Source organism: Rhinolophus sinicus, chromosome 17 (genome assembly GCF_057876585.1).
Source record: "Rhinolophus sinicus isolate RSI-liver-muscle chromosome 17, RSI-T2T, whole genome shotgun sequence".
Lineage (NCBI taxonomy): Eukaryota > Metazoa > Chordata > Mammalia > Chiroptera > Rhinolophidae > Rhinolophus > Rhinolophus sinicus.
In genome coordinates, this window is record NC_142517.1 from 10,521,626 (window position 1) to 10,545,657 (window position 24,032).

General features: G+C 36.9%; 1 protein-coding gene across 20 annotated transcripts in view; it reads left to right on the top strand.

The window, feature by feature from the left end:
- SYNJ1 (synaptojanin 1) overlaps positions 1–24,032 on the top strand; it is an 82,471-nt gene that overhangs the window by 44,622 nt on the left and 13,817 nt on the right. For 8 of the 20 annotated variants that reach the window (XM_019730197.3, XM_019730194.3, XM_019730185.3 and 5 more), the window contains 14 exons: positions 1,238–1,429; positions 3,418–3,502; positions 7,700–7,840; positions 8,124–8,316; positions 8,596–8,754; positions 9,756–9,912; positions 10,513–10,630; positions 10,731–10,946; positions 13,902–13,980; positions 15,471–15,633; positions 19,547–19,750; positions 20,652–20,795; positions 21,355–21,393; positions 23,102–23,149. In XM_019730197.3, the coding sequence (XP_019585756.2) occupies positions 1,238–1,429; positions 3,418–3,502; positions 7,700–7,840; positions 8,124–8,316; positions 8,596–8,754; positions 9,756–9,912; positions 10,513–10,630; positions 10,731–10,946; positions 13,902–13,980; positions 15,471–15,633; positions 19,547–19,750; positions 20,652–20,795; positions 21,355–21,393; positions 23,102–23,149 (1,938 nt within the window). The remainder of the gene's footprint in view (positions 1–1,237; positions 1,430–3,417; positions 3,503–7,699; positions 7,841–8,123; positions 8,317–8,595; positions 8,755–9,755; positions 9,913–10,512; positions 10,631–10,730; positions 10,947–13,901; positions 13,981–15,470; positions 15,634–19,546; positions 19,751–20,651; positions 20,796–21,354; positions 21,394–23,101; positions 23,150–24,032) is intronic. The other 12 variants (XM_074326021.2, XM_019730193.3, XM_019730191.3 and 9 more) reach the window with 3 other exon arrangements.

The window sequence follows — 24,032 nt, forward strand, 5'->3', positions numbered from 1 at the left end:
CTTATATAACATATAATACAATACAAGACCAGGTCTTATATTAATTTTTGCTCCAAAAGACACATTAGAGCTGATGATGCGGCTAGGTCTTATTTTTGGGGAAACACGGAAGGTGGTAGTCAAAAAATATGCAGAACAAGAGGTTGAGGATCCAAAATGTATCGAACATTCGTTCATTTAACAATTATTTATTGGTCACTTACTATGTACCAGGCACTCCTGGTCACTAAGATACTACAGTTAACAAAGTAGACCAATGTTTCTGCCCTTGTGGAGCTTTCATTTTTATGAGAGGAGACACATAGTTACAGGGTAAATAAATAAAATACATAGTTTGTATTTGTAAATGGTGATAAATGCTATAGAGAAAAACAATTCAAGGAGAGGATATGGAAGGTAAGGGACAGAATGCAGATTTTAATAAGATGGTCAGGAAAAGCTTCCCTGGAAAGTAAAGATCCAAAGGGAGTGAGGAAAGGGTGGTGCAGGCAGTGGAAGCAGCCAGTGCAAAGGCCCCTGGATGGGAACACGCCTGGCTCCTTGTGAAACAGCAGGGAGGCCAATGGCTGAGCAGTGGGTGAACAGGGAATGGGGGGCAGGTGAGGGCAGAAAGGCAAGGCAAATCGTGTAGGGCCTTGTAGACAGTTAAGGCCTTGGCTTCCACTCTGAGAGAGATGGGAAGCATTTATCAGTGACTTCATTTTCCGACATCTCATTGTCATCCATAATGAATACACATTTTGTGAGGAGCCATAATTCATCAAACCACCTGTCAATAGCTAGAATCTTAAATGGAAATGTTCTTAAATGTTTTTGTTTGGGGAGAAATAAAACATGTATTTTTACCAGCCTTTGAATGAAAGTTACATGAGAGTCAATCGCTGTATTCCTTAAAGTGTTCCATCTCTAATTTTGTACATTGTAAAACAACGTAGCATTTCATTGAAGCAACTGTTTGTTCTGCATGTTTTATGTTGCTACAATAATTTTGTAATAGCTTTTCTTACTTTGGTTATTGTAGTTAACGTGGTTGAATTTTTTTTTTTTAAATTGTGTTGCTTAATTGCGTCGTGCTGGGCTTTATGTTCAAGGCTGATCTCTTTTTGTTCCTCTGCATGTATCTTATGCTTGTTTGTGATTATGATAATTGTACTTTCCAGACATCTCACAGTTATGAAATCAATTTTAATCAGTGGTTTAATGCAGCTAAAATTCTGTTGTGTTTTGTTTTGATTAGCCTCTTCTAAAGTACTAAAGAGCATGTGTGAGAATTTCTACAAGTATTCAAAGCCCAAGAAAATCCGAGTATGTGTTGGAACCTGGAATGTGAACGGTGGGAAACAGTTTCGCAGTATAGCTTTTAAGAATCAGACACTCACCGACTGGCTTCTTGATGCACCCAAGTTAGCTGGCATCCAGGAGTTTCAAGGTTGGTTTTTGATAATATAGGTTTCATTAATAAATCCTGATTGATTTATTAATCTAGAAAACAATGTAGCACTTCACAATATACATTGCTTTGTAAAAAAGCTTCAATTTATAAATTTGAAGGCCAACATTTTATAGACCAAATCTATTAAAAATTTACATTTGTTTTTATTCCTACGTCTTTATTTTATACTTTATTTAAAAAAAGGTAAAATATTTCTTCCTTTGAAATTCGATTCTCAGTAAGTAGGATCCATACATAAATAGATATCTTTAGAGGCAACCACACATGTAAGAAAAATTAGTTCTGTTTTTATTCTTTTAACCTGACACAAAGCAAGCTTATTTTGTAATTGGTCATTTGAGTTTCATTTTTCAAATCTAGTGTGTGCCATTTTTCAAATGTAGTCCTCAGTTTAGTTGCTAAGATAAGAAATATTCAGGGTGGATCATAAGTAGTCTTACAAAACTTGTAACTTTTGTTGTTACTTCATAACTTAACAGTATTTAACTTGGCTGTCATTCAGTTTGGATACTCTGCCACCATGCTATTAATAGCCAAAACCAAACATTAAAATGAGGATACTTTTATTAAGATTTTGCTTAGAATCATGAATTCCAGTCTGCTTCCGTTTTTAAAGTCAACTTTAACTTCCTTTTTAAAATGGTACACATTTACCAAGTATTATGTATGAAGGTGGTGTGTGCAGGAAACTTGTGAGATACACATTTTACTTTTTTTTAGTTATCTTTAATCATCACATCTTAAACCCTGAGGTTTTCCCCAAACGTTTATTAACATGCCCCTTTTCACATTTTACATTGAACCAACTTGAAGTTGTACTAGCAGTAGTAGTACTAGTTATAATAGTAATAAATAGCTAACACTACAGTTATAAGTACTTCATACTTGTTCGTTTAATCCTTATAACAGACCTACTACATAGACACTATTACTATACTATTATTCCAATTTCACAGATGAGGAAACTGAAACATAGTAAGGGAAGTGAGCCGCCCAAGGTCATGGAGCTGGTAGTGGCAAAGCCACGACTTGAATTCAGGCAGTTTGGTTCCAGAGTCTTTGTGCCACACTGCATTTTATGTGTGAACTTGGGCAAATGGCTTAGTTCTTTAGAGCCTCAGTTTCCCGTCTGTAAATAACAGGCAAAAATAATTTGTCTTATAAGGTGTTTGTGTGGAAATTTAATGCCATGATATATAGTAAGCATTGCCTACAACAGCAGTCAATAAATATTTTTATTTTTATTTTTTTATTTCTCGGTATTAGTTCATAGTATTTATAGCCTCTTTCTAGCTATTTATCCTCATTTCTGAATATTTAGGCCACCCAAAGTACCGCTGGTCGGTGTATCTCAAGCAGCTTCTATTCTCGTTTAGTCGTAGTCAGCTGTGAGAGCGCTGATGGCTAGAATAGAGGGGGTGTTTTAACCACTGAATCTCTTCTGGTTTTCCTGGATTTCTTCCACCTACGAAATAGCAAAAAGATCAAGCCTGTGGTTTTCAAATGTGAATGTGAAAAATCCCTCCCAACTGTTCTCTAATTTGAAAGGGTTTTTCAACCACTTTATTGTTTGTGCCTTTTCTGAAGATTCCGTTTACCTCTCCAATTTTTATTTACTTTAGCCTTTTAAAAGTGGCTTGTTTCTGTGTTGTCCATGGTACAAACTTTGGCAAGAATTCTTTCAAAATGATTTCTGAAAGGCCTTAAGGATCTTCTAGAATAATAGTCTTAAAGAAGCAAACTTAAGATACCTGAATAGAAAGTAAATTTAAATTAGTTTTGTCCCACTCATGGGTTTTTTGCCATTAATTTGAATTTGGTGAAAATTAAAACACAAAAGTGGATTTTTGTGAGATCTGGTGTTGATCTTAGTTGTGTTGACACAGGGTGGGGAGGGGACGAGGGAAAGGTGCCATCTATCTAAGGCTATGTTTTAAAAGTCTTCTTTGGATGCTTAATTGTAGATAAAAGAAGTAAGCCAACGGATATATTTGCAATTGGTTTTGAAGAAATGGTAGAGCTGAATGCTGGAAACATTGTGAACGCAAGGTAAGCCAGAGAGGTGACACATGAAAAAATTTCTAGTTCCGGGACATGGAGGGCAGATAAATAAGTAGTTGTTACAAAGAGAGATTGCAATAATATATGTGAAGGTCCTCTTTAAACTGTCAAATATCAGTGCTCAAACTTTGGTTTCACTACACTCTTACAAATATTGAAAGTCTTAAAGAACTTTTGTTTATATGGGTTCTCTCTCAATATTTATCACATTAGGAATTAAAAATGAAAAATTTTAAACATTTAATCAATTTAAAAATAACAATAATAAGCCCTTTATGTGTTAACATAAAGAACACTTTTCTGCACCATAAAGAATGCTTTTTTTTCCCCTGAAAAGTAACTATTTTCCTAAACAAAAATTTACCGAGAAGTATGACATTGTTTTATAGTTTTGCAAATCTCTTTCATATCTAGCTTAAGACAGCTGGATTCTCACATCTACTTTTGCATTAGTCTGTTTTAATATGTTGTTTTGGTTGAAGTATATGAAGAAAACCACATACATATGTAGTTAGAAATGGAAATATTTTAATAGACTTTTCAGATAATTTCTTCTCTGACATTACACCAAAACTCAACAAATAGTAGTTTCTTAAAGATTAGTTGCAATATGGAATCTAAAACCATAGCAGTGAACTTTTTGTACTCTATTATATTGAAATTTACTGGTCTATCTTTTATTCTTGCATGATTTTGAAACCTCATGTATTGGTCATTTGGAAAATATTAGTTCACTGAGTTATGTAGATCTTCCAAATTTTGACACATTTCATTATACAGTATCAAAATATCATTGGTTACTATCATCACTGATCTCATCAGCAAGTTCTTTTAAGTATTTGGAAGCTGTCAAGATCACAGCAGATACAAGTTTTTCAAAATTCTCATTTTTGCTTACAAACTCAAATTTTATTATTAGAAATAAAATACTGTTGGTTGTTTCCCTTGAAAAGACAGGATTGGTCCAAAAAAAGTTTGCCAAAATAACCTAAGTCTGAATAACCATGTCTGTCTGTCATTAGTTCTTTAAAGTAAAAATTGTATCCCATGAAAAAAGTAGCAGTTTAGCTCTCAACTTAAAACTGTCAAGTGCTACTCCGTGAAAACAACCATTTATACTTCAGTATGCAGCAGACGTGCTTTGTGTGTCTTTCCCATTCATCACAGAGTATCAAAAAGATGTGATTTAAGGATTGAACTTTGATAAAATTAATAATGTTTGCTGCTTCATCAAGGATATTCTTGGGTGAAATGGCATTTTTTAAAGTGCAGGTGCATGACAGTGACAACTGTATTGACTGCTCATACAGTTTGGTGCCTGGATTCCTGCTAAGGCATCGGCACTTCTACTCACTGTTGCTTTTGCACCATGAGGCGAGTGTCAGTCAACACAATGAAAAAGGCACAATGTCTTTGTAGTAGTATGAAAATAGTTTTGACCTCATGGATTCGGGGGACCCGCAGGGATTTTCCCAGACCACACTTTGAGGACTACTGTTCTGAAGCCTTATTACAAATACAAATATTTGAGTGAAATCTAAACCTTAAGTGCTTTATTTTAACAAAGTGTGTCTGCTTTAAAGTTGAGCAGTTGCCCATCTTTTATGACATTTTTAAAGATTTTCGAATAAAATTTTAGGCTGAAATAGTATGGAATCAATCTTGCAAGTGATGTTTGTTTTTTGTTTGTTTTTTGCCAAAGTGAATAGCAATTCATGCAGGGAAGTAGAAAAATCCAACTTCATTCATTTTGCTGTTTGAAAATAGATATTCATGTCTTAGAGCATACTCTTAGGTTCCTACTATCAAATTGTTTACTTGTTTTCTAAGTGCCATGGAAAATAAATAGGTGGAGGTAAAGGGGATCAGGCATGTGGAGGAGGGAGGTACAGGCAGTTTTCAGTGGAACGATTAGGGTTCCTTGAGAGGATGACTTGAGTCAGCTGAAGAAAGGAATGAAAGCCGCCATTCTCTTTTCAGAATCCAAGTCACAGTGGTGGGTTTATGGTAGGTAGAGAGTCCATGTCTGGATTCGTATTTTGGAGGTAGTGTGGCATCGTGTTAGATAGACTAGATAGATGGATGTGAGGTCATATTCTCTGCTTTACCACTTGTCATTTGTGTGACCTGGAACAATGAGAAAACTTGGTTTTGCTCTCCGTTGGAGTCCTTGGGCACAAACCCATTACTCTGAAAATTTACAGATAAAGACTTAAGCATTCATTCTGCTTTCTCTGTGTGAACGGTGTTTCAGAGTAACTGAATAGAGGAAACTTCTTTATAGAAGAATTCTAACTTGTTACAAATGCCTGTGGTATGCTGACGTTACAAAAATCAACATTTTGCAATCCCTAATGAAATAATGGATCTAGGCAATGATCAATGGATGCTAAAACCTTAGAAGAAGGATTAAAAGGGGGGACTTTTCCTAGAGAAACAACCATAATACACACAGAGAAAAATTATTAGCATCAATATGTCAGAGATGAACCACAATAACGTAGAGTGAGATCGTCAGAAAATTTTATGTTCTTTATGGAGAGGATGTTGATTGTCAAAATGACCATGAAGATCCTGCCTAGCTTTTTTGTTTCTTGAAGAACGCTTACAAACTTTAAAATTGAAGCTATGATCCTGTCATTATCTCATGTCATTACAGTGCTTATTATTACATACTATAGATCCTGCCATAAGTGAGTACATTAGTTTTCTAAGAGACTGCTGGAGTATTATTAATTCAATTGGAACTATAATTGACTCAGTAGATTGCTGGTGGTCTCAAAGAGTTAAAGTACCTTCCAAAGTGTTATATGTTTCTGAAAGGGATTTTTTTTTAAGAAACAATAGACATCCTCAAAATAGCTAAATACACATTTGAGGCAAAGTATATGTACAAAGCACACATCAGATATTTGGAGAGACATCCAGGAACATTACATTTTGAAAGGCAAAGTAAGGAATGAATACAAGTAACTTTAAAACAAGGCGGAATATAAACATGTAAAAAAGGGGGGTGTGTACTTTTTATTGTTAAGCGTTGATTAGATTGTCACCATCTGAGCAGCCTATCAGGTTAACGTCACAGAGATGATGTGTTTCCTGCTGAGATGCAAAGGGTGACTGGACCACCCCTTAGGTTATTTTTGCCAAAACAAGTAAAATTGAACGTGTTTCTTAAGCTTCTACATTAACCAGTTTAAAACAAATGTGAGGGATAGAGGGATAAGTTAAGATACCATGAGGACACATCAGCCAAACCCAGACTGTTGAATATTTTACAGACAAATGCCCCAGCTTCTTAAAAACAAATGGCATTAAAAAGGGGGTGGAGAGGGTTGAAAGACAAAGATTAAGAAAGATTCAAGAGACATAGCAAGCAAATGCAAGGTGTGGCCTTGTTTGAACCCTGTTTTAAAGAAATCAGCTGTAAGAAGACGTATTTTAGATAATCATGGAAATTTAAATATGAGTTGAGTTTTAGATGATTTTAAGGAATTGTTAATTTAAGTGTGATAATGGCATTGTGATTATGTAAAAATAAAAATGTCCTCTTATATTAGCGATGCGTACTAAAGTCTTTACAGGTTAAATGGCATGTGTCTTAGGTTTGGTTTAAACTGTTCTGGTTTTACCCCTACCCCTCCAAAAAAATGGGAGAGGATGGAGACATAAGATTGGTAAATGATGATAATTGTTGAAGCTGGGTAATAGTTATATGGTAGTTTATTTTATGATTGTCTATTTTCTCTATATTTAAAATGTTTCTATAGTAAGTTTTTAAAAAGAATTATAATCCAGAAAAATAAGGAAAAGGGGGAAAATGAATCTGGATTTCTTCTTCTCTATTACCCTAATGGATACTCAAGGAAAAAGTAATGTGTACAAGCTTGAGGTTACTTACATGGTGAGCACTCATTTAAAAACAAGTATGCTTAAATTTCTTTGTAAAGGAGTAGTAGCTTAGATTTTGAAATGTATTCATTCTTTTGGCTAAATTTTGGGTTTTCCTTTTTAAAGGAAACAAGAAACCAGCCTACATAAAGATTTCACTGTTGGTACAGATTTCATGACTGTTGGTTAGTCTTATTAAATTTGGGTATATAAAGGTATAATTGACAGTTGTCATAAAATATGCCATGTTGTCAATATCTTTTTAAAGATTCCTTTTTTCACATGTTCTGGTAGCACAACAAATCAGAAGCTCTGGGCTGTGGAACTTCAGAAGACCGTCTCCAGAGACAACAAGTACGTGCTGCTGGCTTCTGAACAGCTGGTGGGCGTGTGCCTGTTTGTTTTCATCAGACCTCAGCATGCTCCTTTCATCAGGTCAGTGACCAGCACTCGCTCCTGAGGCCACTTCCTACCATCAGATAACAAGGAGGAGGCTCCAGAGAAACGCTGATGCTGATCCGTGTTTCTTGTTTTTAAATGTGGTTTTGATTAAAGAGTCATTGATAGGAATTGTGAAAATAGTACAGTTTCACAGCCTTGCCCTCAAATTGCCACATGATACGTAGTTATTTAATTATGTAACATGTATCCGTAATTTCTTATGCACAGGCAGCTATTGAAATTTCAGATCTTTGATTTAGAGTTCTTTGTTCTAAAGGGATGTCGCAGTTGATACTGTGAAGACCGGAATGGGAGGTGCCACTGGAAATAAGGGAGCGGTTGCGATACGAATGTTATTCCACACGACAAGCCTTTGCTTCGTCTGCAGCCACTTTGCTGCGGGACAATCACAAGTCAAAGAAAGAAATGAAGACTTTGTAGAAATAGTACGGAAACTGAGTTTCCCTATGGTAAGTCCCTGCTGCTTGTTCTTGAAGATGGAGCTCAGAAATGGATTTTAATCTACCCCAAATTCTACATCAGCTTTTGAAAATTTAAGGTAGTTCCTAGAAAATTTAAGGTAGTTCCTAGTGTTTACCTAAATAGCTATTTCATGTGTTATTAGTATTGGGTTAAATAAGTAGGGCATGGCCTGGGGCAGGCGGGCATATCTGAGGCAAAGAGATAGTTGTAAAACATTTTTTTAAATTGATTGTTTTGAATTTAAAGTCCCATCCCCTTGCTTCCAGGGAAGGATGCTGTTTTCCCATGACTATGTATTTTGGTGTGGTGATTTCAACTATCGAATTGATCTCCCTAATGAAGAAGTTAAAGAGCTCATAAGACAGCAAAATTGGGATTCTCTTATAGCAGGAGATCAACTTATCAACCAGAAAAATGCTGGACAGGTATATACATACTTAAGAGGATACTTGCATTGAGAAGGAAATATTGCTCATGAAACGTGCTTTCCTTAATCATAGTATTGTCTTTTCTTATAATCTCTTGAAACATACACACACACACACACACACACACACACACACACACACACACACACATATATACATACGTATTAGTTTGGTGCAAAAGTAGTTGTGGTTTAAAAGGTTAAAAATATTTGCAAAACCGCAGCTGCTTTTGCACCAACCTAATATATATATATAGTTTAACAAAGACAGAATTACTTTTCCTTTTTTCAAAAAAAAAAAAAAAAGGAAAGGAAAACCCATGTCAATTCCTATGATGAAAAATATATTATGCCTCTATAAAATTCACTTTCAAGTAGAAGAATATGTTTTGTTTTGTTTCAGTGACAGTAAATTTAGAATCTTATTCTTTAGGGCTACTGTTTTTTGACTTTAAAATCCTGCGGTAATAGGCTTTATTTTTTCTTCTCTCATTTCTTGTATCATCTGCCTTTTTGAAACTTATTTATTAAAACTTATGGCCACAAAATTTTGAAAGAATTTATTTAAAAACGATTTTCTCAAAGTATAGGTGATGATGGCCACTCAGTATGGTGCCTTCGTGGTCATCAGACTTACAATCCATCACTTTGGGCACCATTTAACCTTTTTAGGCGCCGGGTCCTCATTTGAGAATAAGATATCAGACCATATGATTTCCAAAATCCGTTACAATTCAGTTCAAAGGTCTGGTGAAATTCCCTTATTCATGGTTTTGTACTTGGTTTAATCAAAGGTCGAACAAGTGGCATGAAAAAAGGCCACGTCTTAGGTTATTTTTTCCTAGGCTTTGTTCCATTCAGTTAGAAGTGTTTATCAGATGCACACAAATTCCCTGTGAGAGTCTCCAGCACATAATAGACATTTAATGAATGGCTGCCTCAATGTAAACAGAATTCTTTTGCTTTTCAAGTAACTTACTTTGTATATGTTTATTGTAGATTTTTAGAGGATTTTTAGAAGGAAAAGTAACCTTTGCTCCGACATATAAATATGATTTGTTTTCTGAAGACTATGACACGAGTGAAAAGTGCCGCACCCCTGCATGGACAGACCGTGTCCTCTGGAGAAGAAGGAAATGGCCTTTTGACAGATCAGGTGGGGAAACAGACTTCTACATTTCAATGAGTTAACGCAGATTTTATGAGGATGAGGGAATGGTATAAATATCAAGGGAGGAGGGCTGTTTTTTCAACAAGGGTTATCTAGAACATAAGAAATAAAATTTAAATACAAAACATTTTTAAAAATATCCGCAGACTTCTTTATAATAATTTATTTAATTTTTCAGTCTATTTTCTGTCAATGACAATTTCATATAAAGAGAAGCAAGGAAACATTTTTGTGAAATTTTCAGTTGAATGCTAGCTAAGGTTTTTAATATGAATAACTGAAGTGGTTTGCAAATATTATGATCTGTGTGTTGAATTATTTAGGAAACCCTGTTTGGTAACAGGCCTTTAAGTAATCTCAGAAGTAAAGCCTTATCTTAATTTTTACTAAGTAAAGCATAAAATGGTAAGGTCACCCAAAAACCTTTGTAACTTAAAAGTGTCTAGACTTCCTGCCTATTAACAAGTGTGTCCGGCATCCCAGCCTCAGACAACTGAAGCCAGTGAAGCCAAGGAGAGAGCACCTTGCTCCCCTTGATCTGTCATCACATAGCTTCTCTTACATGTTGCTTTATTCTCACTGCAGCTGAAGATTTAGATCTTCTAAATGCTAGTTTTCAAGATGGAAGCAAAATCCTCTACACGTGGACTCCGGGTACTTTGCTGCACTATGGGAGAGCGGAGCTGAAGACCTCCGACCATAGGTTTAAACAATCTCAGTATTACTTACAGTGCTTGAAATTTATTTTGAAATATGTCTCTTCTTAAACGTTTCTGACACATCTGTCTTCCCTCTGCCTTAAGGCCTGTCGTTGCCTTGATTGATATAGATATATTTGAAGTTGAAGCTGAAGAGAGACAAAACATTTATAAAGAAGTCATTGCAGTTCAGGGTCCACCCGATGGTACGGTATTGGTCTCAATCAGAAGTTCTGTACCAGAAAACAATTTCTTTGATGATACTTTAATCGATGAGCTTCTGCAGCAGTTTACAAATTTTGGTGAAGTTATACTCATAAGGTGAGTAAAATATTTACTGTTCAAAAGTAGCTCATGATTCATAAATAATAGTTTCTATATTAGAAATTACCTTATTTAGTGTTTGAATAATATATGAATATTTTTATTTTCAAACTATGGGAGAATCATACTATAGAAATGTTATTCAAAGAGCTATCAGGTTTTAAAACTGAATTCTCTACTTAGAAAATTATAGTTCAATAGTGAAACTTTACAGGAACAATTGATGACAAAACTATGTGCATGTATAGATGTGACCCTCCAGATTCCTATATAACATATAAGCCCTGTGGCAAAAGGAAGATGTGATGCTATTTTATTTTTTTAAGGAGAGGTAAAAGTAAAGCAGAGTGATGTTTTTTTCCCTCCTCAATTTAAGAAATTTGATGTTTTAAGTAATTTTAACTCATATAATTTCCACCTAACGTCAGTGGCAGATGAACACTCAGGAGTCATCCGTGCCAGTCTTGGTTTCCATTGTTGACTTAACCATCTGCCTTTTGCAGAACCAGGTGTCTCTTCCGTTATTTAAAAAAATGTTCTCTTCCAAGTGTGCGGCCGTTTTGAGACGTTGAATAACATGGATGTGTTTGTGCTCCATGGGGAGAGGTACCATTCGATTCCTGTCTTTGCTGTTAATGCGCTTCTTTAGGCGTGTTTTATAAATATTCAGTGGGCAAATCTCTGCTGAGGAAGAGCAGCGGAGAAGCTGAAGACTCGCTTCCTGTTTGTAATCTATTTGGGAAGAAAGACCAGCGTGCGTGTATGGCCTCCCTGGATACTAAACACAGTGGAAGCCAGAACGAAGATGGTGTGGTTTCTTGTAGTGAGGGAAGCAGGCCCAAGAGACCTAGAGTCCTTTCAGAGAGTAAACAAGCCCCTCAAATCTTTTGACAGAGATCTACCCCAAAGCTTTAAAATACAACAAAAAAATCTCTGAAAACCTTCAGGCCTTAGGGAGTACAGAGTGAAATCTCCAAGTTGCAGATGACAGGAAGCTTTGCCAAGTGCAGAAACGCCAGACCCCAGGAGCATAATGTGGGCTGTGTGAGTGGGCGGCAAAGCAGCACATAAGTGTCCTCGTGAGAAAATGTAAAGTACTGCTCTGGGCTAGAGGAATCCGAAGTGTGTGTAAGGGATGGAAGACTGCCTGTCATGAGAACCCAGTCTCTGGAGCCAAAAGCTTTCCCCAGTGCTATCACCATTAGAAACAGTACGGGTAACGAAGCAAGGCATTGCCCTTAGATTGTAAAACCAGGAGGTGCCTCCAGACCTGGAATATTCTGGTTGTTACACCTTCAGACAACAAAGTTAGAATACAAAAAGCAGACGATGAAAGTAAACAGGGAAAGGACTGTCAATAGTAAGGCTAAACTGATTATCACCTTTTGATCTAGAATAAGACAGCCATTAAAGGAGTGATGGAACTCTGTAACCCCCCTTATATATAAATAAGAGGCTTCCTGGAAATGTAGATGGGACAAATTTAGATGCATGTAGATACTTAATTGATTGGAGGGGGTGGAATCTAGAAGGTTTTATTCTAATGAGTGAAAACAGGAAGAGAATACAGCTTCTAAAAGGACCTACGCAAATCCATGGATATTACAACCAGAATCTCTTGTTAAAGTTAGAAATGTGTAAGGAGCACATTGCTAATTAAGGATAGGACCAAGAAATCTGCCTTGCTGTATGACCCCAAGTGCTTTGGTACCACTATCAAAGAACAGATCATGTTCAGGGTCAAGGGACTGGTGCAGGATAAGTACAACCTTATAGTAGTGACTAGAACCTTTGGAGGAGGGATATTCTCCATTATCCACAATTTGAAAAAGATACTCTTATAGTATTTAGGTATGAACAATGTCCCTATAGCTTTCAAATGACAGTATCCTGCAACTTAGAACTTTATGCCAAAGAAATTGAGTCACTTACCTTGGTCATGTTTGAGTGACTGTAGAAATCTCTTCCAGGCCTGGATAAAATATTTGTGCACACTTTGTTTTTAGCCTTTTCCTCTTAATATCCATAACCCATACTTTTGAATGAGAAAGAGAGAGAGAGAGAGAGAGAGAGAGAGAGAGAGAGAGAGAGAGAGAGAGAGAGAGAGAGAACATCTATACATGTACATGTTTTCTTGTCTCTCACCTTTGAAAAATCTGTAAGGATTTCTGAACTTGATTTATACAGTTGGGAATAGTTCAACTCATAAAATTCTTTCTGTAAATAAGACTGATAACAGTATAATTTGTTTTGTTCTTTTTTTGTGTGTGATAACATTATTACATATCAGTGACCATCTTCTTCAGAACTTGTCCTAATGTCCCTTTTATTTTTTACTTTTGGGGTTTCTTACTTTAAAATTGTAAACTTAGAATCATAGCAAAGGCCACTGAAGTCCCCAGAGAGTAGATGGCTGTCAGTGAATAAAGGCAAGGACCATAAGCTAAGATTCCTTCAGGAAGGTCTGAGATACACAGACAGACAGATTTTAATGACAACTCTGTCTTCTTTGTTCATCAAAGGAAATTTACTTCAGGGAAATAAAAAATACATAGTACTAAATATGGGTTCAGGACACTTGGATTCTAGCCCTGTAACTTATTCACCTTTTGTAAGGAAGGTCTCTTTGAACAAGCCGCTTAACCTCTGGCCCTTTTTTCCCATGTCAGTGAAATAAAGGACTGGATTTACAAGGATCATAAATGGAGATCCATGGCCCATTTCTCCTGCGAGACTATTTTATGAGCATAGTAGTTGGAAGCCCTTTGAATTTGAACACGTTGGGGGAAGAGTGCCCTCTCTAGGTCACCATGGCCCCTACTGCTCTCCATCTTGTTTTTACTTCCCGGCCTCTATAGGCCCTCGTTAATCAATAATTATTAGATTAGTCACTGGGCTAACTGGCTAAGGTATTAATTATGTCTTTTTATTGTTTGTTTTTCTTTCTTGAAGATTTGTAGAAGATAAAATGTGGGTTACATTTTTGGAGGGAAGTTCTGCCTTGAATGTTCTAAGCCTAAATGGTAAAGAGGTAAGTTTCATTTGTTGATTCTAAACCATTCTGCAGTTAACTGTCTGAAGATTATATTTTTATAGACATGCAGCAAGATCATCTAAGTGTATTTCCAGTTCAGGAGGATAAAGGACCTTACAGTGTGCTTTAGTATTTATTATTTAGACTAGGTTCTGACTGTTCAGGATTATATTAGTCCCTCCCTAGAGATATTAACCATTGACATAGACTAAGAAAAAAACATGTGTACCACCTAATTTGATTTTAATTATATATTTATATAAAAGCTTTTAAAATCTTAATGGGGATAGATATTTTCCCTAGAGTAGAAAATATTTCTATCAAATGAAGAAAATGCTTTATTTACAAAAAAGGGGGAGGAAGGTGCTCATTATTCCTAGGAACTGGTTTTATTGGCTTGAATAGTGGTACTCAGGTACCTTTTTCAAAGCATAGGTAAAATAATTCCCATAGAGAATATAGTCAACAATGTTGTAATAACTATGTGTGGTGTCAGGTGGGTACTAGCTGTATCAGGGTGATCAAGAAATTCTAATATGAGTAGTACTTTGAGCCAAGGAAGATCTGTTGTCACAAAGGCACCAGCTGTCATCACAGCATGTTGGTCATAGCCACCCACTTCATTTGGAAATACTAGAAAAGCTCACATATTATATATACTCCAGAAACTCTTCAAACAAAGGAAGTTAAAACTGTAGGAGGAGCTTACATTTTAGAAAGAAAATTTGTTTTAATATGAGTTGTAAATGAGAACGTCTTTCTAGTGTACAATCTATTTTGACCAAGGTGTCTTGTGGCTTTCTGCAAGTTTTTTTAAAGTATTTTTTAAATACATCAATAGGACAATGTAACTTGATTTAATGTGTTGGTTATTTTAGATTATACTTTTGTCTAAAAGCACTCAAATTTATAGCAAAAGCAAAATGCTCTTTCATGATAACAGTCCTATTTTCAGAATGATTAACTTTTGTTGAAGATTTTAAGTAGTCTCAATATTCTTCTAACATTTGAAATGCTGAAACTACTTTGACAGTATAGCAGTTTTTAAGACCATATTCTAAGCTGGGAAGGTCTAAATGAACAGGAAAAGTATTTTAAAGATTTTCTATTGTCTCTTCCATAGTTATTTCATATAGGAACAATAATTTAATCTGTGGATCAGAATCATAGGAAATATAAAATTATGTAGCACAGTTGTCAGCAAATTTATATCTGGTTAGGGAAAGATACTGACTGCAGCAAAGGAAACTTGAAACTGCATCCTAGAAAAGAAGACCTTTGACTTAGCAACATGAGTGTTTAAAGGGAGATTTGGAAATATTTAAACTAGTTAAAAATTCCGTATGCGTGAAACAGTTATGTTGAATTGAGTCTAGCTAACTTAAGCGTAGGCTGTTGCATAGTGTAACTAAGGCAGTCACTTTATTCCAAGATAGGTAATTTTCATGCCAATGAATTTTTATTTTCTATGTCTTTTACGCAACTAGTTATTGGGTCGGACTATAACTATCACTTTAAAAAGTCCAGACTGGATCAAAACTTTGGAAGAAGAAATGAGTTTAGAGAAAATTAGTGTTCCGTTGCCATCGTCAACAAGCTCTACCCTGCTCGGTGAAGATGCGGAGGTCGCAGCAGATTTCGATATGGAAGGTTCGTTTATTGAACACATTTGACTTCTGTACTCCTAGATAAATTTCCTTCCCATCAGTAAAGCCTTGGTCTGCAAGTCTATACTTCTCTTCTTATAACACACATAGCAGTATTAGATTATGTTTTGCATTGTATTGTGTTTATTTTGCTTATAGCTAGACTTCACATGTATTTGCCATTCTGCTGTTCAAAGGTTAAGATCTTTACTAATGTTCGTTTATGTCCTTATGTGATAGGAGCACAAGTTGGTGTTTTGGGGGAGTGGTTGGTCTCACTAGTTGCAGTTAAAATAGAAAAGGAGAAATTCAGAGTGGGTATTCTAACCGCGGAAATGGGTTCAAAATAATTACTATACAAAGGGATATATTTAAAGTAATTTTAAAAGATTCTCAAAGTAGCTAAGAATACATGCATTTGAAACTGAATCCACCCATCTAAACAGCAATTTCAAGTGTAGAATATGGGACAGGTTATCTGGATATAATAATTTCCTTAAACATGATTAAGAAATGCATTTGCTTTCTAGTATTATATGCATATTATTCTAGCATATTTTCCATAAAAAATGCATACCTTTGTTTATAAAATGACAATACATCATATTGTGATAGCCTGTACATGTAGATAATAATGCATTTAAGATTTGAACACCTTACAAGATTATCTCCAGTTTTCACATTTCTCTGTTTGCTTAGGCCACACATTTCTCTAGTACCTTTTATGTGCCAGTACATGCTAAATGCTGGAAATTCAACAGATGTCACCTTGCCCCGCCAGATCTCAGCTTAGTGGGTATTGCAACAAGTAAGCAGTTAGTTATAATCACATGACATAAATGCAGTAATGAACCATGCTGTGGTAGTTCATGGGAGAGTCGCCAAACTGTAGATTTGGGAAGTTGGAAAAGGTATCCCAGAGGAATTGAAATTTAAATTGAGAATCTGAAGGCTGAGAGTTAGATTAGAGGGTCAAAGGGGTGAAGGAGAAAGAAAAAATGTTCAGGGGCCTGAGGGGGAGGAAAGGATCTAAGCTGGTTATGCAGGTATGCCTGTCAGGGAGTAAGGGAGAGCAAAGAAGGCAGGCCAGGAGCAGGTGTGGGACGGAAGGTGAATTTGGTTTTGAACATGTTGGATTTGAGGTGTCTGGAGTCTGTGGGGCCCAGATGTAGGCTGTGGGTATGTGGGCCTGGTGCTCAGCAGAGAGCTTTGGGCTCATAGGGCGGTGCTAATGGCACTTAGAGCCAGGGTTGTTTCTTAGCTTGGCCAGAAGGATGATACAATACAGAGATGGGAGAGAACTGGCTATGGGACTGAGAACAGAGAAGAACAGACTTTAAAGATAGGCCGAAGAAGGCTGCCCATAAAAGAAAAATGAGAAGAAACAACTAGAAATGTCCAAGAGCCAAGAGGAAAGAGTGGCTTAAAAATCAAGGAAAGAAAATAAGTTAGACGGGGAAAGGCAAATGCCATATGATCTCACTTATATGTGGAATTTAGAAAATAGAATAAATGAGCAAACTAAACAGAAACAGTCTCAGAGATACAGAGAAAAAACTGAGGGTTGCTAGATGGGAGGGTGGGATGGGGATGAGGGAGAAGGTGAGGGGATTAGAAAGCACAAATTGGTAACCACAAGATTGCCATGGGATATGAAGGACAGTTTGGGGAATGTAATCAATAATGTTGTAAAAATTTTGTAGGATGTCAGATAGGCACTTGTCTTCTTAGGGAGACCACCTCAGGGATGATATAGATGCCTGATCACTGCACTGTACACCTGAAGCTGAAGCTGAATAATACTGAATGTCAGCTATAATTACACACACACACACACACACACACACACACACACACACACACAGTCACAGGATGCGGAGCACAGCATAGGGTAGAGAGTCAATGGAATTGTATTATAACAACTACATACGATGTCAGAGGAATAGTAGATTGGGGGAGAGGGGTTATCACTTTGTGAGGGGTGTAAATGTCTAACTATTATATTGTTTTGTACACCCGAAACTAATTTAAAAAAAGAAAGAAAGAAAGAAATGGTGATGAGGAAGAAACAGTCAGTGGTGTTCTGTGTCACTGAGAGATGAGGAGAAACGAGGACTGCAACTTGTCCTTTGGATTAAATAACAGGGAAGGAGGCTGTTGGTGACATTCATGAGCGTGATTTCAGTGGAGTGGTGAAGCCAGATGGTGGTAAATTGAGGTGTGGATGGAATGTGAAAAAGTGGAGAGAGTGTCTGTAGACAGCTCTTTAAAGAAGATTGGCTAAGGGCGAGGCAATTGCTCTGGGGGATTGGGGGTGCAGGAAGGGTTGTTTTAAAATGGCTTCAGAGTGCCTAGTGCTGATGGAAAGGGCTGGTAGAGGGAAAAGGACTGATGGTGTTGGGGAGGGTGCAGTGAGTGACAGAGCAAGGTCACTGAAGACGCGTGGGTGGGCAGAGCCCCACTTGTTCCATCCACAGGCATGAGTGCCACCCGTGTAGGCAGACTCCAGCATGGGGCCCGGTGGTTGGAGAGGAGGCGGGCAGTTCCCATCTGAAGACTTCTCTTCTCCCTGTGCAGTTTAAGAGCTGAGGTTATCTGCAGGAATAGGGCAACCCACAGTTTCAAGAGAGTTGAGAAGGTTCAAGACGAAGCTCCTGAGAATGGGGAAAGCCACCCAGAAAATTGTGGAGTTACCAGGCAGCTTTGGGAGCCCAGGTGAGGCTGAAAATGACAAATCTGTGACTGCCGTCAATGGGCTGGTGGTTTTCTCCAGCTCTCGGCAGCCCACGTGCTGTTAGGGAGACTAAACAGTGTAATTGATGCAGATGAGACAGAATAGTTGACAGAGAATAGCAGAGGGATGTTGACGAGGAGAAACATGGAACCTGAAGACAGTACAGAGAAGCACAGGCATCAAAGGCCTGGATCCTGATGAAGTCAAAAGAAGGAAGAGTGACTGAGGGAGAGGAAAAGTGGTCGGAATGAAGCGTTCGGAGTTTATTGTTTTAGAGGCCGCACAGTTCTGAGGGGGGATGGGGCAGTCTGTGTGTGTTTGGAGTGGAGGAGAGTGTCAGTAGGGATAAGACCATTTAAGTTGTTGATGCATTGCCACGTGGACTTTGATATCACCCAGAAAGGTACTACCATCCTGCTCTCCGGTTAGTCCTTGGTGAATGGGTTCAAGTGACCAGAAGGATGGAGCTTGCACGTATGGCAGCAGCGGGATGCACAAGGTTTTACATCAATTCCTGAGGGCATAGCCTCAGAGAAGTGGCCTTTTTGTTCAGGGTTGGAAGATTAATGTTCTGGAATTGGAGTTAGGTTGCTAGGGAGGCACTCTGGCCCCACTTTCCAGCCCTGAGATAAGGAGACATGAGGAGACCTCAGGGGAGGGCCAATGTTCGGTTGCAGCAAAGGGGTCTGTTGGGTGGGGAGCTCAGGGGGAGAAGTAGTGAGGAGGCTTCCAGGGAAGGGTGTGGCGTCCCAGGACCTGTTTACCCCAGGGCCACACCTGTCTGTCGTGAGGGCAGTGGGAACGGGGCAGTTCCACAGAGCAAACAGGAAGGGCTGGAGGGAAAGCATAAACTTTTGAGCCTGCCAGCACTGAGATGGCTGCCCTGTGGAATATAGAAAGCCCTTGAGTCAACCCAGCTCCAAATGTGGTCACCACTGGCATCCTGTTGCTCTGACATAGTAGAATATCTTTAATTACATTTTTTGTAAGAGCATTTGTACTAATTCTGGTTTTATACATATGGAATTTTTTATGTATGCCTACATGCTTAATCTGTGCATGTTTTCAGTGTCATAATAGTAACACGTTTATTTTGTGTATTTAACCCCTTACAATCTAGATTGGTGGAAGCACTCTAAGAAAGCTAAATGGTGGTAACTTGGATAACCTTGCATTTCCTTAGGGGACGTTGACGACTATAATGCTGAAGTGGAGGAAATCCTTCCTCAGCATCTCCAGCCATCTTCAAGTTCTGGCCTCGGCACTTCCCCGAGCTCTTCACCCCGGACGAGTCCCTGCCAGTCCCCCACAACTGCAGAGGGTCCTGCCCTCCCCATAAGGCCAAGTCGAGCACCATCAAGAGCTCCTGGGCACCCAACTTCACAAAGTGTGTATTGTATTTAAAGTTTTGTATGACTTTCTCTAGTCAGTGTGTTTGATTTTAGGTGGTCAGGTGTCCGATGCCTTTGGATCTCCTTTGGTGAGCCATTTTCATTGAACTTTCATTCCTGTATGCTAAAGTGAGCTGTGGCTTTTGTGCGTACAGAAGAGGAAGCTTTGTAGACGGTAAGCCCTAAATGGAAACGAAACTCATTGTCACCGTCACTAGATGAGACTTTTTCCCTAATCCTTTCCTCTATGTGTTCAGGTTTGTCCCTTTCTTACAATTGATGATTTTCTACGGTATAGTAAGAACCCGTAACTATTTGGGCATAGCTGTACATCTCTACATTACCCATATTGTTGAATGGAGCACGTAGGCACAAAACAAATTTTTTTAATTGAAATTGTAGCCATCACTTCTCCAAGCTTGGAAGGTTTGTCTTTGGAAGCTGTTATATTACATGATTCAGTCTGTTCCATGCTAACCAGTGTCTTCAGAAAGTATCTTCCGTTTCATAAACTTCTCAAGTTTACCCCCTACTACTCTTAGAGGGCTGGCGTCATTAAGTAAATTCAAGATAAGCTGAGGCAGAGAGAAAGTACAGACGACAACTAACTTAAATACTTTGTGCTGTCTTGACAGGGCCACTCAATAAATCACCTTTAGCCCCTGGGACCTCGGTAAAAAGTCCACATAGAGCTAGCGTTATTTCTTCCATGGTACCAAAGGGTAATGTAATGGCAGAACTGCTTTTGGTAATGATACTGAAAATGTGTGTCATTATGTTACGGTACAAATTTAGAAAATTAGCAAAATAGAGACTTTATCATAAGTATATAGGAAGTTCCGTACCTCTGTGTTCACACCCACTTGGAACCTGAGCTTACCTAAGGCACTTTTCCAGGTTCTCCTAGTGACACTCTGCCAGCCACACAGCTGCAGCAAAAAGATTCTTCCCAGATCCTGGAGCCCAAGCGGCCACCTCCTCCCCGCCCAGTCGCTCCTCCCACACGTCCAGCTCCCCCACAAAGACCACCTCCACCTTCAGGTAACAGACCACTTTATTTCCATTTCTGCTGGATTGAAAATCCTCCTCCACACTGTTAAAAATGTTTTGCATGTTTTCAGACCTCTAGATTCTGAATTGTATTGTTTTTCTATTATTGTTGCTACTTCTTCGGCTTTTTTCTAAAAACATGGTAGGCATGACAGAACAGATAAAAAGAGTGTACCCCATTAGATTTCTGTGTTCTGTTTCCATAGATGGCTTCTTACAAGTGTGCAAGAAGTGTTTTGTTTCTGCTAATTTGATGTAGTTATACTGACTTCTGTTAAATGTGTAATTCGATCTGAAGGACAAACATATACTTATTTACTATAAAGTTTTATACATTTGTTTAAATGTTCTCTTTAAATAAGTATAATGTTGTTACTTAAATTATAAGAAGTACTTGCATTAAATAATAGCTTTTTTGTAATACCGAGATACTAACATATAGTTCCTACATGATATTTGATATCATGAGTACTATAATAAATCTTTGACATTTCAATTCTTTATTTAATGTCATTTCCTTCCTGCTGCATATTTTCTTATGAACTATAAGGGGCTAGGAGTCCTGCACCTGCTAGAAAAGAATTTGGAGGTAACCATTTATATTTGTCATAATATATGCACCTTGGTTCATTGATATTTTGGAGTTTGATCCCTGTAACTGAAGACATGTTAGGTTTGTTTGATAAAAGTCAAAATGGGTGATATTTATACGCCAAGTTAAAAATAGCTCCAAATTTCCATTATATTCCATTAAGTAAAAGACTAGATCTTGGTTTTATTAGAATGAGCAAAAGCCTCCACTTCCCAGGTAGACATAGGTGAATTACTCATCAAGGTGTGATACACTTTTCCTTAATAAATATAGTCAGTTTGGTTACAAAGATTTAATCTCCCCAAATCATATTAATTTCAAAAGGGATTCAGGTACAGTGAATAGAGAACGTCTCCTGAGTATTTGATTAGTGATGCTCTAGTACATTCCTTTGTCTAGTAGCTTAACAAATTAAGTAATTAGCAAAATTTCATAGGAGTGCAAGTTAAAGTTATAATAATTATCTGAAATACATCTTTCATTTTGCATGGCTTTATCATAACTTGTCATGAAACTCATGCTTTATTATTTTAAATATAAGAATAATTTTATTTTTTTCAATAAGGAAATTTTTATCAATAAAGAATTACTTTTTGTTTAAAGTGTAGTTTATTTGATTTATGAAAACTCAACAATGCTCAGTTGGAGGTATATATTTGCCAAGTTTATTTAACCTAATTCTCAAGAAAGGATGACACAGGTTATCACAGTTCCACAGAAGAGCTTTTATAAATCCAGTTTTAATATTATTAAGGCTCATTATACACGTGTAGTTGGTCTCTTTCTACTCTAGTTGCCTAGTGACATTGCTGACCAATTCACATTATTGTAGATTGACTTTGCTTGTGTGTGGATATTGATGACTTTGTATAATAAGGATAGATAAATTATTTTTGCATTATAGCTTCTGCAAAATACTGCTAGATGATAATTTTTCCATTAACTTACAGAGAAAACATTAATTTCTCCTGTTTTAAACGCTTTTATTTATATTTTTTTGATAAATTCTATTTATCTTCTCCTTTAATTAGGAAAACAACCTGTAGAAAATAAACTTTTAAATGAAATTGTGAAAAGTTATGAGTATATCATATTACCGACTCAGTGGCTTAGAAACCTGATTTAATTTTTAAAAATTACCTCTTTTCATAATTCTTTTATAGGCAGTGTTTGTAGCATATATATATATTTTTTGCCCTACAAATCAACTCCTTTAAGGCAGTAAGCTTAGAGAAAGTCATTATAGTACTTTTAGAATTTTTTTAAAATAGTGCAGCAAAACTAACTTCTAAGAGACTAATACAGCCTCATACAAATTTAAAATAAAATTCAGACTTTGTTTTTTGTTTTTGACTGTCAAGTATTGGAGCGCTTATTTGTGATTTAACTCTAAATATAAGGAATGAGATAATCATAACAGCTTTTGTTAAATATATTTTTAAATTCCCTACTGCTAGTAATGTCAGATGTAGAAAGAAAACTGTCATTCCCTTTCTACTTTTCTTTTTGAGGAAAGGGAGGACTGAGGTTTGGGCTAGGCATCTCAAGTCATTTGGTTTGTATTGATATATTTGAAGAAATTTAAAGTAGAAAGAGAACCTTCTTGCAAAAGTAAGTCTAACACAGAAATTGTCTTGTGTGCCTGCATTTCATTCTGTGCTGTAGGCCCTGAACAATATACAGCTTCTGTTCTTTTTCTAAAAAGGTATTGGAGCCCCTCCCAGTCCTGGGGTAGCTAGGCGAGAGATGGAAGGTAACAAGACTTTTGCATCAAAGATATGGATCTCTCATTTTATTTCTAAATGTCAGCCTCTCCAGTGTGTAAAAGCATACTAAATCTTTTCTTATTCCACCTGTAAACTTCCCTTCCTCCTCCTATGTATACCTTGTAACCTTGTATTTTTTCTCTTTTCATTCTACGTTGTGTATAGTTTCTAACAGATACCCATTTAATTTCCCTGCAATTCTTAGATGTTGTTTTACACTGTTTTGTTTTATATATACTTAGGATGTGAAATTACTGTACAATGTTATTTTAAGAAGAATGCCTTCAAAATCCTTTTCAGAATAAGTCAAATGTTTAGAAATGTACTATACTAACTCTGAAGTTTTGAAAATTAATAATTATAATTAAACCCTGTTAATTCAGGTCCAAGAATCATTTGTGAATGATTTCAGATTACTTAAATGTTTTTATGGGTAGTGATACCGAACTAAATTTGCTTAAAAGACCATTAAGACTAGAAGTCATTCATTAAGCTGATAGTCATTAAAGGACTGATATATTTCACATAACAATTACACTTGAACTTTCTTCCCAAAAGAATAAATCTTAGATGCTACATTTAATAGTTGCCCCTGCTCCATTTGGCCCCAAAAGCAATTTATTTCATTTCATCCTTCCCCTACCTTTCTAATGAGTGTGAACCACAGTTTAACACTTGCTTTCACAAGGCAGATATTTAGCAATAAGATGCACCTGTCTTCTACCTTAATCATAGGATTTTGTTATAGAAATCCAAAAGATCTCATCAGATTACTTTATCCATAATGACATCTACAGCATGAAGCCCTAAAACAATATAAGGAGCCTCTTGTGTAACTTGGAAAATGCAGCTCTGTTTATATGCTCAGGA